Genomic DNA, 18,286 nt, shown 5'->3' with positions numbered 1-18,286 from the left:
CTGTATTTTGTACTACTTGAGGAAAAATATCCACACACATATATTCCTGACAAGTTGTGTTGGTAAAAGTGCAGTTTTGCCAACAGAGTCCCTGACTGACATTGCTATGCCTATGGAAACCTGTCCTGTAAACTTGGACACAGCTTTGCTCTGTGATGAGAGAAACTGCAAGGGCTCTTAATAGATTTCACTGTGCAACTTTTCTTGGAGCACAGCATTTCTCACCTACTTAGTGCCGCAGGAAATCTGTGCTGCTGTCCAAAAGAATTAGCACCTCTCTTTCTGAGAAAAGGAACAGAAAGAGGAAAAAAAAGAAAGATCCCACTGGTATTCCCTGAAGCCAAGGGAAGGAAGAGTCAGTGTGCCTTGCAGCTGCACACACTAAAGAGAAGGGCAGTGCTTTTGTGAAAATTGAGCTGATATTCTCTGTAGCCACTGGAAGGGGAGATGCTCCCCTTAGGAGCATCTACAGGCAGTGAAAGCAGAGTGAGAACTCCCTGAAGCCCTGGGGAGTGAAACACCTAAGGCGCAGTGTCTAAGATGTGTCAGCAAGGAGACCTTCCCTGGGATGACAGTGTCAGTGGTGAAGGACTTCCACAGCTACCTGAGCAAAGAGGAGTGCTTGCACAGTTTCTCATAGTTACAACAAAGATTTTGGACAGTACATTTCCTTGAGAAGCCTCACAGGGATGCCACACCAGGATGGCATCCAAGCCTGCCTTAAGTATCTACAAGAGCAAGATTACAACTCAAAGTACAGACATGACAATATTACTGAACTTATACACTTCATCCTCACACACAACAACTTCTGTTTTAACAACTAACACTTCCTCCAGACCATGGGCACCAAAATGGCCTACCAATATGCCAAACTTTTCTTGGCCCACTTGGAAGAAGAATTCCTCAAGAACTGCACTACCAAATCCATGCTGTACCTAAGATATATAGATAACATCTTCATCATTTGGCTTTTAAACATGCACCGACACTCACCAACCTCATCACTAGAAGTAAATTTCCTATGGCCCAAAGGACACCAAGTGGATCCAGACGATGCCAGGACCAAATATGTAAAACCTGCCAACACATCTCCAACACTCCCACAATAACTATACTCCACAACAAAACTATTACCATTCCTGGATCTTACACTTGCAACTCCAAAAATGTAATACATCTCATCCAGTACACTAAATGCCAGGATGGAAAATATGTAAGAGAAACCAAACAACTATGTACCAGAATGAACACCCACCAAAAAAATCTATCAAAGACAAAAATACCCAACTACCTGTGAGTGCCCATTTCTCACAAGATAACCACTCTCTCTCAAATCTCTGTTCTAATCCTCCAAGGGAATTTACAAGCTTATGAACTTCATTTCATAAATTACTGGATACAAAAAATCATGGACTAAATATAGACACTGGATTTATGGCACATTATAACCTGCCTGCCGTCCAATAACCCCAGGTCACCTGTCTTCATTTTACCAGGTCACGTGTCTTCATTTCATTTTATCTACATTCTTCCCCTTTTCCCTACCCTCTTACTCATCTCACAACTATCATCTCACAGGGCCTCTGATCCTCACTGCCACACATTTGCATTTTCACAGATCTGTATTTTGCATACTGGCTTCCATTCTACCCAGGAGAGCACACAAAGAAACAGCAAATGTTCCCTGTGCCTGAAGAAGGAAGTTTGTACCCAAAAGCTTGCAAAGAACAATTTTTCCAACTACTTAGTTGATCTAATAAAAGACAGCACATTTACTCAAAGAACTGGGTCTGCCAGGGATCATAGTAAGACATTTGTTGCTCTCTGGAGATTCATTTACACAGCAAATGCAGTGTCACTGCATGTGGATTCTTCTCACATTCAGGCATTGTAAACTCATCTCAGTATGCTTCTAAGAAGAGTGAAGACTAAATGTCTTCATGTTTCTATGCATGCTCAGAGAAGAAGCCACTGACATTTTAAGAAGTCCTTAAAAGACTAAGGAGAGGTTTCAAAAAGAAGGAAGAAAAAGTATTTTTCATTTTCTAGGATTTAAATCTGTGCATTTCATTTATTGTATTATATGAACCTCACTTTGGAGATAGAGGATGCCACTAGAGAATTCGGAATTTCTATGGAAGTGGATAAAACAGAGGTCAAGGAGCAAATCCCACATCTTATGGATCCCAGACAGACGCACAGAGAATAGTGGCTCACCTTCCCTTAGCAAAATTTGGGGCTTCAAATTTCTTTGCATGCATAATCCAGCAGTAATTGCACAAATAGGGGTTATCAGCTCTGAGTACAGATTTTGCGGGGACATAAGAATGACAGCTGCCCAGTTGCTGCTGCCACCTAGGGTGCAGAAACTGCTTGTTGCAGTTCTGGAATCCAAGCTCAGGAAGTCGCATTAAAACTATCTCTGATGGTCACTTAGAAACCTGCTTGAAGTTTCCAGAGCAGGGAGGAAAAAAAGCATCATTTTATTAAGGCGATATTAGAGGAAGATGTAGCTGTTTAGGGATGTTTCTCTAGAGTATTTCCATAACATTGCTGTGGGTCTAAGGCAGGCATTTCCTGCACTCAGAAATTCAGATAAACCCTAATCATAGCTCTTTAAAACACATAGTTTAATAATCTACCTACAACATGTTTCTTTGAATACAGCTGACAGTCGTACATGTTCCATTGTAGGCAACTGACCCCAATATCCAACAAGTTGTAGGAAGGTATAATAGCACCATGAGTCCATTACAGATGTTGTCATTACTAATTTTAACTCATCAGCAGAACCAAATTTGCTGACATTTTGGTCAATCCTATTTCAATCACCCATTCATTTCCACTCCAATGACAACCCAAGCCTCAAAAAAATAATCACTCAAATATTCCAATGCTTCTATCCATACTAGCCATTTCACATGAACCTGCCTTCTGTGCAAAGATGAGGAAGCACACTCCCTTTTTCTGTTTCAAGCCTTTTCTCAAGATTCACAGCTGACATATGTCTATAGGTTACCTAACAATTATTGACAATAAGTATGTCAGGCAAATAGGAACAGTCACCACTTAACTGCATTTTGAGTAAATCTTTAAAAAAATGAGTATGTCTAATCATAAAAACATTACAGAACTAATAGTATCCCTCTTCCTCTTTCTGTCCAAACACTTCTACATGTTCATACTGCAACTGGTACAATGGGACCTAGACTCTCTTGGAGCCTTGGTTCCCATAAATAATAAATCATAACAATCTAAAATAAGTAGAAATAAATTCAAGTCTCTGTTTTTTTGTGGACACACAAACATACATTCACATAGCATAACTTTCTTTAATATGCACAATGCTTACCCATGTACTTGTCTCAAGATTGATAAAGGTCAAATATTTAAAAAACGTAAAATGTATTTAATTTTAAATATATTAAGGCCTAAATGTATTATAATATCTTAAAATATTTAAGCCTCCTTCTGGGTGTTCCCCGCCAGAATGGGAGCAAGCGCAGGAGGAGCGAACCCTCCCACTGCCACCACGGTTGCTGTCCCTTGTTGAGCCCAGCTGCAGCTGTATAAACAACCCCCTCAAACCATAACACTCCCAGTTCATTTCACAGTGGGGGGAGGCTCCAGAGCCACTGTAGCTGGACTAAGAAGAAGACAACAGCAGGTGGGTTCACTGGTCTGCACTTGCTCCCAGGCTGGCAGGGGACACTGTGGAGGATCAGGCATAGAGAAGGAACCTGTCCACTGCCACCGCTGCTGCCATTCTTCTCAGATGGAGCAGGCAGGAGTGACGCAGGTGCATGGCCCTTCACCCCCCATCAGCTGGGGACAGCGGGATCAGTGAGGACCATGGCAGTGAGGATGGAGAGAAAGGGAGGGCGTACCATGTCTGGGGGGGACAGCAGACAGGATTTTACTTGATTTGGGGATTTAAAAAAAAATCTCTGCTGCTGTTCCTGGTGTGGCCTGAAAAGGGGGGTGTTCACACCACTGCACCCCCTTTGGATCTACCCCTGGGTGCATGGAAGCCTTGTGTAATCAGTGCCTTTACTGGTAGAATGCAAATTGTTTATTTAAAACTCCTTTTCCCATCCAAAAATTTAATTTCTTAAGCAGGTACATTATTATACATTACTAAGTAGGTTAACTGCAGATTTTTCTCTATGTCAACAAATTTGAAACTACAAGACTATATCAAAACATTTTAAAAGAATTCTTACCACCATACTGTTTTTAATCCACCTCCGTTCTGGAATGGGGTTTCCAGCCAGAAGTACACAAGGCAAGGTAAGCTGCTGTCCTTCAATTACATTGGCTACTGCTGGGCTCATTCCAATTAGAGGGGCAACTTAAAAAATTAGAAGCGACAATTTAGTATTTCCATATGCTCATAATAAATCAAAACTAATGTTCTCTGCCATCATTATCACTAATATTTACAATGGTGCATAGAACAGGTTCCCCCCTACAGAAGACTCAACAGACACAGGGTCCAAAATAATCCCTTTCCCAGAGACATTACAATGTAAATAGACAAGATGGACAAAGAGAGTCAACAATATGAAAGCCAGCAAAAGGCATGTAAGGGCTACTTTTTTCTTCTTTTTTGAGGGTGGGTTGTAGCCAGGAGCAGACTGCTTAAATAAATAGACAAAGTAAGAAATAAGGGACAGTGACAGTTTGTTAGGGGAACGGTTCAAGGGAACAACCAACCAGTAAAAGATGAAGATTATCTAGCCGAATCTGTATACATTTACTTCCTTTTGGGCTTTATTTTGCACTTTCAGCACACACAAAAATCCCATTGAAATCAGTCTGATATTACCTCTTTTTGCTGGCAGAAATTTTAGGGACTGAAATAGCTAGTCAGTTAAGGCAATGACCAAGTGATGGCTATTTTTCTAGGCACAAGGCTTTTAGGCCTCATGAAAAGGTCAACAGCCTGGCTGAGAGTCTGGAATGCCCCAAAACATTTAACACAGACCTCACCAGTGCATAAGCTGCTGCACTTGTCTTTGATTTATAAACTTACTTTTGAAAGCAGAGACTGGATAGCTGCTAGCATATGAATGAACAGATTCCTAACATACGGTTCAAGACACAAAATACTTTCTTAGATGGGTATGAGGACACTCTCTATTTCCTTTCTCCCATAAATGTATGCATTTCACAGCACTATGGTCCAATTATTTTCATTCCCACTATCCAACTGAAATGAAATCATTTATTTATATTATATTTTGTCCAAGCTCTTGATTTACTGCCTTGATTTATTACAGAGATTTACACTTTAATTATATCCACAAATTCCCCAGAACACTCTCTCTGCTACCCTATATTTTTAAGATGAATTGTGGTAGGAAACACCTCCCATCTCTCTCTGCAAAATGTTTTTATGGTGAAGATTTTTCTGCTTTTTACAAGTTCACAAGGAGGGGGGGCAAATAAATTGCAGAGTTTTAAACTATTTTATACTAGAGTCTGTAACACAAAAATAACCCGTGTGCATATCTTTCAATTTTAATACCATTTTGCTTTACAAATCTTTGACATTGGTCGTAATGGAGGAGTAATGCACATGGAAAAGAACTTGTATAATTATGTCGATATTATGTTTACATAACATTTATTATCCTAAAGGATTTAATGAAATTCACATACAGTATTCATATACAGGAATCATTTTGCCCACCCAGATTACCATGTCTATGAGGAAACACGAAGAACAGCAGGAGAAACAAAAATAAGTATTGTTTTGAATGTCCATTTTGTTCAGCGTAACTGAAACTTGTCTTACACTCTTCAAGACTCCAGCAAGTCAAAAGGTGATTAAAATGTCTTAATACACAGAACTTGGTGGTTTGGATTTACATTTTTCCTTGCAAGTATCTTCTGTTTCAATTAGTGAAGTGGGTGCTTGCATAAAATCAATAAAATATCCAATGCATATGAACGTATCCTATTTGCTTATTAGGGCTGTGCGAAGTTTTGGTTGCTGATTTGATTCAGCAGAGATTTGGCCTGATTCAGTGGCCAAATCTCCAAATCAGAATTGAATCAGGATATCTTTTAATCTCTCCTAATTGAATCAGAACCCTCCAAAATTGATACGGAGAGATTCGGAAAGATTTGACAATTCAGATATAGACACAGCCTTAAATGTTTTTTCTACATACCTCAAGGTACCAGGCAGCTCGTGAATGCTGAGATGGTGGGACAGATGGAGTGTCCCACAGGAGCACTGGGAACCACACCATGCACTTGGCAGAAAACCCGGAAGTGGACCAGAAGCACTTCCGATCCACGTCTGGGTTTGCCACTGAGCACACGGGGGGCCCCCCACACTCCTGTGGGATGCTCCATCCACCCCAGCATTACAACATTCATGAGCCACTCCTGGCACCTTGAGGTATGCAGAAAAAACATTTAAAGCTTTGTCTATGGCCAGATCACTGATTCTCTGAATCAGCATCGAGTCTTCAGATTCGGATTTGGCTGAATTGAATCGAGACAGTGATCAGAATCAACAAATTGAATCAATGTCCCTGATTTGCACTGAATCCAAATCGAATATGGCCCATTTTGCACACCCCTATTGCTTATATGAATTCTATCAAATGGATTCAGGAATACAGTTTGGGTTCATCTGGAATGGAGAAATAGTCACACATATTCCAGGTATAGAACTGGTACAGAATCCTTTATTGATTTTAGATTGTACATCCACTAACTTAACTGCCTTACCCAGTCCTGTTACCGTTACAGTGGCCGGCTGTGACTGGATCTTTCCAAACTGATTTTCAGCTTCACAGATATAAGTTCCTTCATCACTGACCCACAAATCTGAAAAGAGATGAAAAGGAGGGGGGGCAAATAAATTGCAGAGTTTTAAACTATTTTATACTAGAGTCTGTAACACAAAAATAACCCGTGTGCATATCTTTCAATTTTAACACCATTTTGCTTTACAAATCTTTGACATTGGTCATAATGGAGGAGTAATGCACATGGAAAAGAACTTGTATAATTATGTTGATATTATGTTTACATAACATTTATTATCCTAAAGGATTTAATGAAATTCACATACAGTATTCATATACAGGAATCATTTTGCCCACCCAGATTACCATGTCTATGAGGAAACACGACATCTGTTTAATAACACAGAACATACCCTGGAACTATTTAATACAGGGAGTGAAGAATACTACTGCCAAGTAAAATTGTAAGGAAAAATTAAGTAGGCAAAATGTACAGTAATTAGACAAATTAGGACTTGGCTAGAACAATGGGTTTAACATCCCTTCCTCCCTCACAAAAGATTCCAAGGGACCTTAGTGTCAACAAGTGGCCAAGGGCAGAGCCAAGCCAAATTTAAATTTCCCCCAAAATTTTGGACTTCTGACAGTGACTTTATTCTTACTCAAATACACTGAAATTCCAACCGTAACTGAAGTGTATGTCATTAGGAACTATGGTATCAGATATCTCAGCTGTGTTGCCAAAGTAATATTTTCACAAAGAAAAATGAATGCTAGAGTAATGGAACAATGTAGATAAAGGCATTTCATGGAGCATATTTCTCTATGATATCTTGTCCTTATAGATTTTGTTTACATACTGGTAATAGACAGGGCTCCTGTTTTGAGCTGGCTGATGGAACTAATAGCAAAGGGTCTTGAGAAAAGGGGAGCACCATCCAGTCGCCGCCATTTAACCTTTGGTTCTGGGTAACCATGAACATAGCAAGGCAATGTCACATTTGAGCCAATATCAACAGATTCATCACTAGGCTCCTGTGTGAAAACTGGAGAAGCTGAAACAGATGGACAGTAATTAAAAAGAAGACAATAATTAAACAGGAAAACACCATGCCATTACTATTCTCCCTGCAATTTAGGCTAAAATAAAATTTTATTTCCTGTTATGTAGAACCACGTAACACTCAATTACCAGTTTCTTAATTTAGGAAATCCTTGCAGCTGTCATCTTCCCTCAGTGCTTACTTTAGGGGTGATCAAAAACATGCCAGGGACCTCCCTGAAGCAAGAACAGACAAAGGCACTGTATCAAGGAGCACACATACTAAAACCTTGGACCGGTAGGTTCCACCATATGCCTGGACCTACAAGCATCATCAGTGACTGAAGTAGGGCTCCATGTGGACATGAGGATTTACTACCATGGTTACTCAACGGACTGGGAACTCAATTCAGTATCACATAGCAAGTAGCATCACAGGCACGTAAAAAGGGTCAGCTGAAGCAGATAGGAGGGACAAGGGTAATAATAATTTTATATGGCTACTCAGCTCAGTGTAGCATATCTTCTCTATATATATCCTATATAGCTGCAATACATTAAAACAAAATTTCCTTATGTTATATAAGCATTTCAAATGAAGGGAGGGAAAAGACAAGCTAGATAAATATGAATGAAGTGAGGCAGCTGATTTGGTGAGTCACTCTATAGGGAACATTTAAGCAAAAAGGAGCTGTATGAAAAATGACAAAGGCACATTGTGAGAAGAGGCTGAGCTTTTTGATAGACTGGAAGGTTAAGTGACTTGCACAGCTTTTCACTAATAATCAAGTTATCTGTCACTCCAATGGCATGAAACAGAAATATTTAAATCCTGGGCATTTATGCTTTTGCATACAGAATACTTACAGCCAACATCTAGAGTTATCTTCCCAGATGCAATTCCTGCATCATTGGTAGCCATGCAGGTATAATCACCAGCATCCAAATCCTGTGTTTCTTGGATTTTCAGGAGGCCCCGATATGTATCAATAGTAAGAAATGCTGATACCCTCAATTCTAGGTCACCTAGGTTCAGACAGAATACTATGAACTAGCATGGAGAATTTCCAAAATAAAATCAAATGAAGCTGTCACCTAATCAGACTGATATCATATATGACTGTATTTAATGATGTACCTAGAAGCCCTGTTTCTATTCAACAGAAAATGAGAACATCCACTATTACATTACATAGGACATTTTAAAAAAATACTATATATACCCTAAAAGTTTAGGGCACAAGCTAACCACTAACTGAGTGTGGTTAGGAAAAAACTTCCAATATGGGCAGGTTTTTCCAGAACAGTCTACACTAAGAGTTTTTATGCTTCACTCTGATGCATCTGGAATGGGTCACTATCAAATATGGGATTAGGTGGACTATTGGTCTTATCTTTTCAGGAACACTGTGATTCTAGAAACCACTCCAGGTTAATTGAAGCAACACAGCCAATATACAAGTGCAGGCAGGAGTTAATCCTTTCTCTAGGAGTGGAGGCTCAGTTTTCAAGAAGGAGAGAGGCCCTCATTTAGCAATATGATGATGCTCAGTGTGCTGGTTGCCAATCTCCTCCACACTCTAAGGAACAGGTTGTAATGGGCACCTTTACATTTGGGTGGAAGGTGAAGTAAGGGATTCATTGGCTTTTGTATACGGATTCAAGGAACCACACAGTTACTAAGCATGGAAGACATGGTTTGAGATTTTAGTAACATTCTATAAAGTAAAAAGGCTACTATTTAGCAAACAAGAGGTTTGACTCACTACTCGTTTAACTGACTAGACATCAAAGTAACTTATTAATAGATTGAAAAAGTAAGTCCTACAGCTGCATCAACAAGGTTAGAACCTCATGGGTCAGGTACTACTTGAATAATAAGTTAGCTTTGGGGGACCATAAAACATGCTTAGTAATTGGTTAAAATATTGTTGTTTAAATAAATGAAACAAACAAATGGATATGCATGGATATAAAAAATGCACCTTTAAACCACCTAACTTGAGGAGGTGGGACTCCAGTGGCTTTACATTCCATTACTGTTGTGTCTCCAAGAGCAACCAGAATTTCACTTTGAACCACAGTCAGCTTTGGGCCCTCTGAAAAGAAACAAAATACTAGAGAACATTTTAAACAAGCAAAACAAAAAGATGACTATTTACAACATATCTTTATTTAAATCATGGTGGGGTCTACTATTCTCTTGCTACAGAACATCTTGACAGAAATTGGGCCAACTTGAGAATTTTATGTGGCCTTTACCACAAAACATTAGGAAGCAAGATAAGGAAGAGACTGGAACGGCCAAAGCAACTAAAAGGTAAGAGTAATATTAAGAAATTAGAAATAAGAACTTGGAGGACTGGATGATCCAGGGGAAGTAGAAGAATTCAGAGATGCTCAGTCTGCTTGAAACGTTTTAATAATAATTCTTAGCAGATTTCCATTATTGGTTGTGTGTTACTGTCATGCCTAAAGGATCTGGTCAGAATTAGGGTTCCATTGTGTTAGAAACACTGTAACATTATACAATGGTGATTCCTGCCCAAAAAGCTTCTTCAGGGAGATAAGTGATCAAATATGAAGTGAGATTAGGGAAGAATAGAATCAAATGCATGAAAAACTGAAGAAAAGGTTAGAACTTAGTTGCGGACATACTCTTCTAGTAGGTCTACGCTCACCAGAAGTTAGCACTGTTCATTGCTTAACCGCAGTCACAGCACAGAGTAGACATGTTCAAGCTAGCTTTAAACTAGGTAGTTGGGTTATCATTCACAAACTATCTGTGGCAGCAAGAGCCCAGAATGGACCACTTCACCTTGATTACTGAGCATACTTTAGAGTCTGCTCTGGGCTCTGAGGGCACTTAAACACATGCAGAGAGGCTGCTCCAATGCTCTGTAAATCCAGCATATTGGAGAAAACTCAATTAATCAGTTCTGCTGGAGTGTGGAAATTAACATCCTCCAGCAGCCTCTGGGGTCACATGCATCAGTGTCCCCATGCTGAAAAATGGTGGTGGGGTGCTTTGAACTAAAGCTCATCAAACGAGCTTTACTTCAAAGTGCCCCGCTGCCATTTTATCAGAATGGGAAGACTGATATACGCGACGCTCAGGTGCTTTTAATTAGTGTGGCTCGCTAATTAAAAGTGCCCCCCACCTCTTTGGGCATTTCTATAAATGCCCTAAGCTCCTACTACTAAACTGTTCACAGGACCCAAACTACCTTGCTTAAAGTTAACATGGGTATTTCTGTACTACACTGAAATCAGTGCTGTAGCTACAGTGGAGATCAGTGGAGATCTAACACATCATCTTATTTCTCACATAGCCTTCAATAAATATTAAAAGTAACTAGCTATCTCAATAGAGTTAAACAGAACATGTCTACGAGACATTTACTATGTGGTTGACATATTAGCTGCACAATAAATGTCTTGGTGTCTTTACGTGTGCCCCTGTGAGGCTAAAGTAAACTATTTACTCTGCAGCAGGATAGTCCTTGTAAATACAATACTTGTAAATACAAGTACTTTCCTACTGCAGAGTAAAAAGAACCTCTGCAGCAGTGCATGTACAGATGCTGCAGGGACAGGCTAGGGCCCAAGGGTGCTTCAGTGTGGGGGCTGCTGGCTGGCTAGCCCTGCACTGAAGCTCCCTCATGCCACAGCTAGCCCCTCCACAGTACACTGAGCTGAGGAGAACAGCCCCGAACTCACAGGCTGACCCCCGCTCCCAAAGGCCTCTGCCAGTCAGGGCAGCTCCACCCCAATTGCACATGCTGCACCTGAATAACCTACAGTTTATTGCTCCAGAATTAATTGGCCCATGTTCAAATGGCATGCCCAGGAGCAATAAACTCCAGAGCAATAAATGCTCCAATTTATTCAGGCACCATAATAGCACATGTAGATACACCCATAGAACACTACAATTTCCTTAATTTTTACAAACATTTCAATATTTTGTTTTGAAATTTCATATCTATGAAAATTTCTGAGCTCTACTAACTGAGCATTATCCAATATTTTTCCTCAGATTATCTGTTTGCTTGTTTTTTTTTAAAGACTTTCCTGTCTCTTGTGATACTTGCCAATATATGTGAGAGTAGAAGTGTCTCTTTCTGTCCCAGCTGAGTTACTAGCCAAGCAACCATAAAGTCCTGCATCTGTTGAAATTGCCCTTTTGATTATCAAAGTACCTTCTGGAATGAACCTATATCTGTGAATAAACAAAAATTCAGCCGTCACTAAGAAAACAGTAAAACAGAAAAGAGAAAGGCCAAAAAGCCCAGCACCCTACCTGTTTGAGCCAATAATGAACATATCATTGCGTGTCCAGACTATTGTCGGCTTTGGATAACCTGTTGCAGAACACCGGATAGACACCTCAGTGCCAGTGGTAAATGACTGATTCTTGGGTGAAATGACAACTTTAGGTGGTTCTGTAAAAAAAAACCAAAATAAAGAAAATCAACAAATGAAATATGCTGAACATGGATGAGGCTCACATTTGTAGCCAGTAAACAAATCTTAAAAATAATCTTGATCTTGAAAATAATCAATTTAATACAATTTTCAGAAACACATTTCAATGGTGAAAAACAAAATGTTTTCCCCTATCGTCTCTTTTCAAAAATGTGATAATGTTCAGAAATGCATGGGAGAGTTATGAAAGAATATTTATACTTTTCAAGCAGCAACTCATTAGACATGGTGCCATTTATAAAAATCCTTTTTATCTAGAGTGATGCTCAAAATGCTTTAATACTTCATATTTTTTGCATTACAAATAGCATATTTTAAACAGCTTCTACTCCATTTATATACTTGCCTGGCAGAAAATATGCTTGACTTGAGGAGAAAGTAGTACTAGAGATAGTGTTTTGATTAAAAAGGGAAAATAAACTACCATATCCATGTACTTTAAATTTGCTTTAGAATGTGCTCAGCCAAACTTGAATGCAAGAGCACAAGTTTCAATGCAAAGCCAAACCCGAGCCAGGTTCATCAATAAAATTCACTGAGGTTCACAAATCTGGATTGATCTTAGGGCAAGCTGTGCCAAGTTTGGATGGAAACTATGAGAAACTGTTGTTTCACATGGCTTGAACTCAAACCAGAAGAACTTAGCAGCTTAATTAAGTTGTGAGTGTTTGTTCAAACTGAGATGACAGCAGCCCGTAACCTCAGAGGTCGATGCAATTCGGATATTAAGGTGAAAGTGAACTTCAAGAGTCAGTTACAAAATTCCAGATGTACATTCCTAGGAGAATTGATTTTCAGTTTAAACTGAGATATAGGTTCTCACTAAGGATCACATGCCCAATATGTGCAGCACACTGGTGTGATGACATCATCTTTTTGGGAGAGGGTGGGATGTGTTTGGGAGGTATGTGTGTGTATGGAATATTGCTGACCATTAAAGTAACACAACAAAAGACAGAGCAAAAAAGGATTTAAAATTTTTTTATCATCTGGGACTCAGCCTATTCTAAAGTGGCTATAAGATACTGAATCATTAAGCGAATTTAATGGCACCATTCTCATAGTCCTAGTGTATATCATATTTTTTTAATGTACAAAGTGATCATTTACAAAGTAAATACAGCGTGATACAGGACTTGGATCTGTGGCAGATCTGTATGCACATGTCCTACAGACTTCAGTGAGAATTCGACATGTTAAAAGACAGCAAAATCAAAAGGAAGATTTTGGTATATTTTTCTAGTTGTTCCTGCTGAAATTAAAATACAGGATCATAGACAAGTAAGGTTAGAAGGGACCTCACAAGATCATCTGGTCCAAACCCCTGCTCAAGTCAAGAACATCCCTTACTAAACAATCCCAGCCAAATGTCTGTCCAACCTGCTCTTGAAAATTTCCAGAGAAGAAGATTCCACAGTTTCCCTAGGTAGCTTGTTCCAGTACTTGTTCACCCTCCTACTCAGGAGGTTCAGGCCACAAATAATAGCCCATCGCCATTCTCTGCAATTGCCCTTCAAGTATTTGAAAACTGTTGTCAAATTCTCCTTCCATTTTCTCTTCTCCAGGCTACATAACCCATTTTTTTAGCCTTTTCTCATAAGTCCTTCCTCCCAGACCTTTAATCATTTTTGTTGCTCTCCTTAGGACTCTCCAAACTGTCCACATCCTTCTTGAGGCACATGGCACAACACTGGATGCAGTACTCCAGGTAAGGCCTCAACAGTGCTGAAAAGAGTAGAAGAATCACTTCCTTTTATTTGCAAGTGACAAGTTTCATAGATTCATAGATGTTAGTGTCAGAAGGGACTTCAGTAGATCATCGTGTCTGACCTCCCACCCTGGGCAAAAAAGAGCGCTGGAATCAGATGACCCCAGCTAGGTGCTTATCCAGTCTCCTCTTGAAGACCCGTAAGGTAAGGGAGAGCACCACCTCCCTTGGAAGCCCATTCCAGATTCTGGCAACCCTTACTGCAAAGAAGTTCTGTCTAATGTCCAACCTAAATCTGTTCTCCATCAATTTGTGGCTATTGTTCCTAGCTACTCCAGGGGGTGCCGTAGTAAATAGAGCATCTCCTATTCCCTGCTGCCCTCCCCTGATGAATTTATAGGCAGCCACAAAATCACCTCTCAGCCTTCTCTTGTAAAGACTGAAGAGATCTAGGTCCCTCAGTCTCTCTTCGTAGGGCCTTGCCAGCAAGCCTCTGACCATACGAGTGGCCCTCCTGTGAAGCCTCTCAAGCTTCTCCACATCTCTCTTGAAGTGCAGCGCCCAAAGTTGGATGCAGTACTCTAACTGCATCCTAACCAGTGCCACGCAGAGGGGAAGCATCACCTCCCTGGACCTATTCGTCATGCATCTGCTAATGCATGATACAGTGCGGTTAGGTTTGTTGATCACTTTGTCACATTGACAATTCATGTTCATCTTGGAGTCAACTATGACTCCAAGATCCCTTTCTGCTGCTGTGCTGCTGGGAAGGTCATCCCCCAGTGTGTAAGTGTGTTGGTGATTCTTTTTGCCCAGGCGCAGCACTTTGCACTTGTCCTTGTTGAACTGCATCCTGTTTCATTCTGCCCCTTTTTCCAGCCTGTCCAGATCCGCCTAGATCCATTCCCTACCCTCTGGTGCTGTTAATATAACCCAGTATGTTGTTGGCTTTCTTTTCTTTGTTCTTTCTTTCTTTCTTTTTTTTTTTTTGCAAGAAGAGCTCACTGTTGGCTTATATTCAGGTTATGGTCCACTGTAACCCCCTTGGTCCTTCTCAACAGCACTGCAGCCTAAGCAGTCATTCCCCAGTCTGTATTGGTGCAAGCAATTATTTCCAAAGTGCAGACCTTTGCACTTGTCCCTGTTGAGTCTCATCTAAATGCTGACCATTTTTCTAGTCTACTCAGGTCACTCTGGATCCTAGCCCTATCCTTCAGAATTTCTGAAAATCCACCCAACTTGCTGTCATCTGCAAAAACCATACACTCAATCCCATTTATGAAGATATGGTTATGTAAACTATGGTTTCTTTAGTACTCTTACTTTTGTCAGACCTGTAAGATTCCTTTTCATTGCCTTTTATGTTCCTTTCCAGTTGCATCTCAAATTGCGCCTTGGTTTTTCCAATTTTCTCCTTGTACACTCATACTCTTATACTCTTCCCTAGCAGTATGACCACACTTTTTGCATGATTCCGGCTTATTGAAGAGATTACTGTCTAGCCAGACTGGTCTCCTGTTACAACTCACTATGCATTTATATATACAATAAGCAGCCACATACAGTGAACAGGATGCTGTGATGATATACAAGTTGCATGATTGCTATAACTCTCTCTAGATTTATCACTGGAAATCCCCTTTTCCTCCCACAATTAACTTGTGATAATGCCAAAAGAAACATTTTACAGGAGAAACTCTTTTCCTGGAATAGCCTCTTTCTTGACTGATTATTTGATTATTATTATGTATTATTTGTCTTACTCCATTCTCCTATCTAGAAAAAAGGAGCAGCATCATATATTTCCTTGCATGGCAAAAACGATATGTCAGTCCTCCTATTCATACTAAAATCTTGAGAGATAAATGCACATAGTTTCTATCTTCTAGCATTCCACATCCACTCAAGAGCTAGTAAGGCCAAGTTATTAGAGTTCATGTAGGTCTGAGATTAAACATTGTGATGAAGCCCTTTGAGATAGGATATACAATCCTGGCCATTTTCAGTAATATTTTTCTTAAATAATGATAGCTATGACAGCTCTTCCATGCTCTCAGCACTTTTCAGTCAAATCTCGAAAAGTTTTTTCAAAATGAAAAACTATTTTTATTAATTTATAGAAGGAAAATATGATTTAGAGAAATTATTCAGAAATTACATAGCAAGTTCAAGCAATAACTTGGAATACCAGGAGGCCTCCTTAGCAACTATTTGCATTTTACATAAAGCAGTTCATCAAAAATGTTACACATTTTGGATAACAGGGGTCAGCAAGGCCATAAGTATTATTAGTTAAGCCAATTCCTACCTTGCCTAACACAGGGTCCATACCTGTTACAGGCAGATGATATTCCTTCCCCAGTCTGGGTTGTAAATGTCAGCTTATTAAGTCACTACTGCAAGGCAGGAGTTATATAAAAATAATATTGCTACTATCTGTAATTATTATAGATGATATATAATTATGCATTATAAATTATAATGGCTGCATCCCCACATGCAGGCACTTGTGGTTTGTGGCACCACAAGCCTCTTGTGGTACTACAAACCACACACATGGAACATTAAAATATGCCCTGTGCTGTTAATTTGCAGTACAGAAGAAAGATTTGCTACCAGGATTTCCCAGTAGCAGAAAAAAAAACCAAAACAGGAAAAAAAGGTGGCACAGAGTATAGAAAAATAGCATGAGCCAGAAGAAACAGAAGCTTGGTCCTCCAGTGAGATGCTCACCTTTAACCAGTATTCTTCACCTATAATAAATGTTATTTTGAGTTGTATGTGAAATTTCAGGTCTTCCATTATTTTATACAAATCAATTTGCTGTTATAATATCAGTAAGGAAATAGCCCTCCCTGTAATGCTTTGTTATTTAGACACAGCTTTGTGTGGTGTGGTGTGGTGTGGTGGTCAGAGTAGCAAAATTGCAGTTGGCCCTCCTGATTTTGTTCCCAACCAATGACTCAACTGTCATGTACAAGTTGTTGGCACTGGATTAATGACCATTGTTCTAATGCATCTCTACTTTACCTGCATGCCACTTCCCAAAAGCAAACCTCTAAATACCATTTTCTAGCCATTACAAGTAGGTAGCTACGTTTCCAAAGAGAACTAAAATGGAGGAGTAGCTAACTTACATGGGCACTTGCAAAAAAAGTGTAATTATGCAAATTCTTCTTAACTGTTTTACATGAACCTCTGGTTTCCTGTCTTAAAGTTTTGGCCCTGATCCTCTCACCTTTTCAGTTTAACCACCTGTAGAATTGGTATAGTAACAACTGACACACCAAGCGTATTGTAAAATCAGAGTTTTCTGAGGTCATGGAAGGAAAACACACCATTTAAAGGCAAGGCAGTAGCACTAACAGAGTCTGGAATTAAATCCAGACACAAGAGAGAAACAAAATGAATGTATATTCTGAAGTGATTCATGATGTGCAAAGTTTCCTCAGATATTTTTATTTTGTTTTAAATATTGCCAAGCGAGACTGGGAGATATTCTGAATGCTTTGGGTTTGAAGAAGATCTATTCTCATGTTGATATTAGAAAATTCTGTGTTTGGCTCAACCGGCAAGTACAAATTGCGCTTTGACAACACATCACTGATAATATAGTCTTTTCAACACAGCAATATTATTTTTATTATACAGGCAAAAGATAAAAAGTAACAGACTGTACTCAGTATACTTCCTGAATTCTATTGGTCTGTCTTGTGGAGAAGAGAAAGCCAACAAAAGACAGTTGAAGCTCTAAGCAAGATGCCAGCTAGCCACGTTTGGCACTAATTGACAATCTTGTTTTCTCTCTCAGAAAAGGACAGGCAGAGGATGTACCACCTATCGAGGTGCAGAGTGAAGTGCAGCTCCCTGGTTTAATTCATGGTGCTTCACAGAAAGCGTTATAGGTTAAACTGATTCTCCCACCTGACGGACGTTAGCTGTTAGGTTGTGAGAGTGTAGAGATTGGGCTCCAATTTGGAGCCAATCCAGGGAGAAAGGCTGCATCTCTGCAGCCTCTTCTTGCTAGCTCTGTCTCACCTCTCTTGGACTCTGGTACTGTCTCAGGATGGGAGAGAGAGGAGGCAAGGGAAGGAGATCCATTCTGGGGCTTCCCCAGACTGTGCTGGAGTGAAGGGTGGGGAGACTGGAGCCACCCACACCAGGCGTGCTCCAATTCACCTGCCCCATCCTCCAGAGCTGGCTAGGAAATCCCTAGAATGAGCTCTCTCTACTCCCTTCCCCTCTTCCCAGCCCTGCTCTCAATGCACCCAAACACGA

At 39.9% G+C, this 18,286-nt stretch overlaps 1 protein-coding gene across 5 annotated transcripts in view; it reads right to left on the bottom strand.

The window, feature by feature from the left end:
* HMCN1 (hemicentin 1) overlaps positions 1 to 18,286 on the bottom strand; it is a 356,272-nt gene that overhangs the window by 189,039 nt on the left and 148,947 nt on the right. For all 5 annotated transcript variants that reach the window (XM_090048332.1, XM_090048334.1, XM_090048335.1 and 2 more), the window contains exons 12-18: positions 12,116 to 12,257; positions 11,907 to 12,034; positions 9,798 to 9,911; positions 8,680 to 8,838; positions 7,631 to 7,825; positions 6,751 to 6,849; positions 4,227 to 4,354 (exon numbers count right to left, since the gene is read on the bottom strand). In XM_090048332.1, coding sequence (XP_089904458.1) covers positions 4,227 to 4,354; positions 6,751 to 6,849; positions 7,631 to 7,825; positions 8,680 to 8,838; positions 9,798 to 9,911; positions 11,907 to 12,034; positions 12,116 to 12,257 — 965 coding nt within the window. The remainder of the gene's footprint in view (positions 1 to 4,226; positions 4,355 to 6,750; positions 6,850 to 7,630; positions 7,826 to 8,679; positions 8,839 to 9,797; positions 9,912 to 11,906; positions 12,035 to 12,115; positions 12,258 to 18,286) is intronic.

Source organism: Crocodylus siamensis, chromosome 5 (assembly GCF_052110815.1).
Source record: "Crocodylus siamensis isolate JL-2025a chromosome 5, ASM5211081v1, whole genome shotgun sequence".
Lineage (NCBI taxonomy): Eukaryota > Metazoa > Chordata > Crocodylia > Crocodylidae > Crocodylus > Crocodylus siamensis.
The sequence above is the reverse complement of the archived record's forward strand: the minus strand, read 5'-3'. Positions and strand labels throughout refer to the sequence as shown.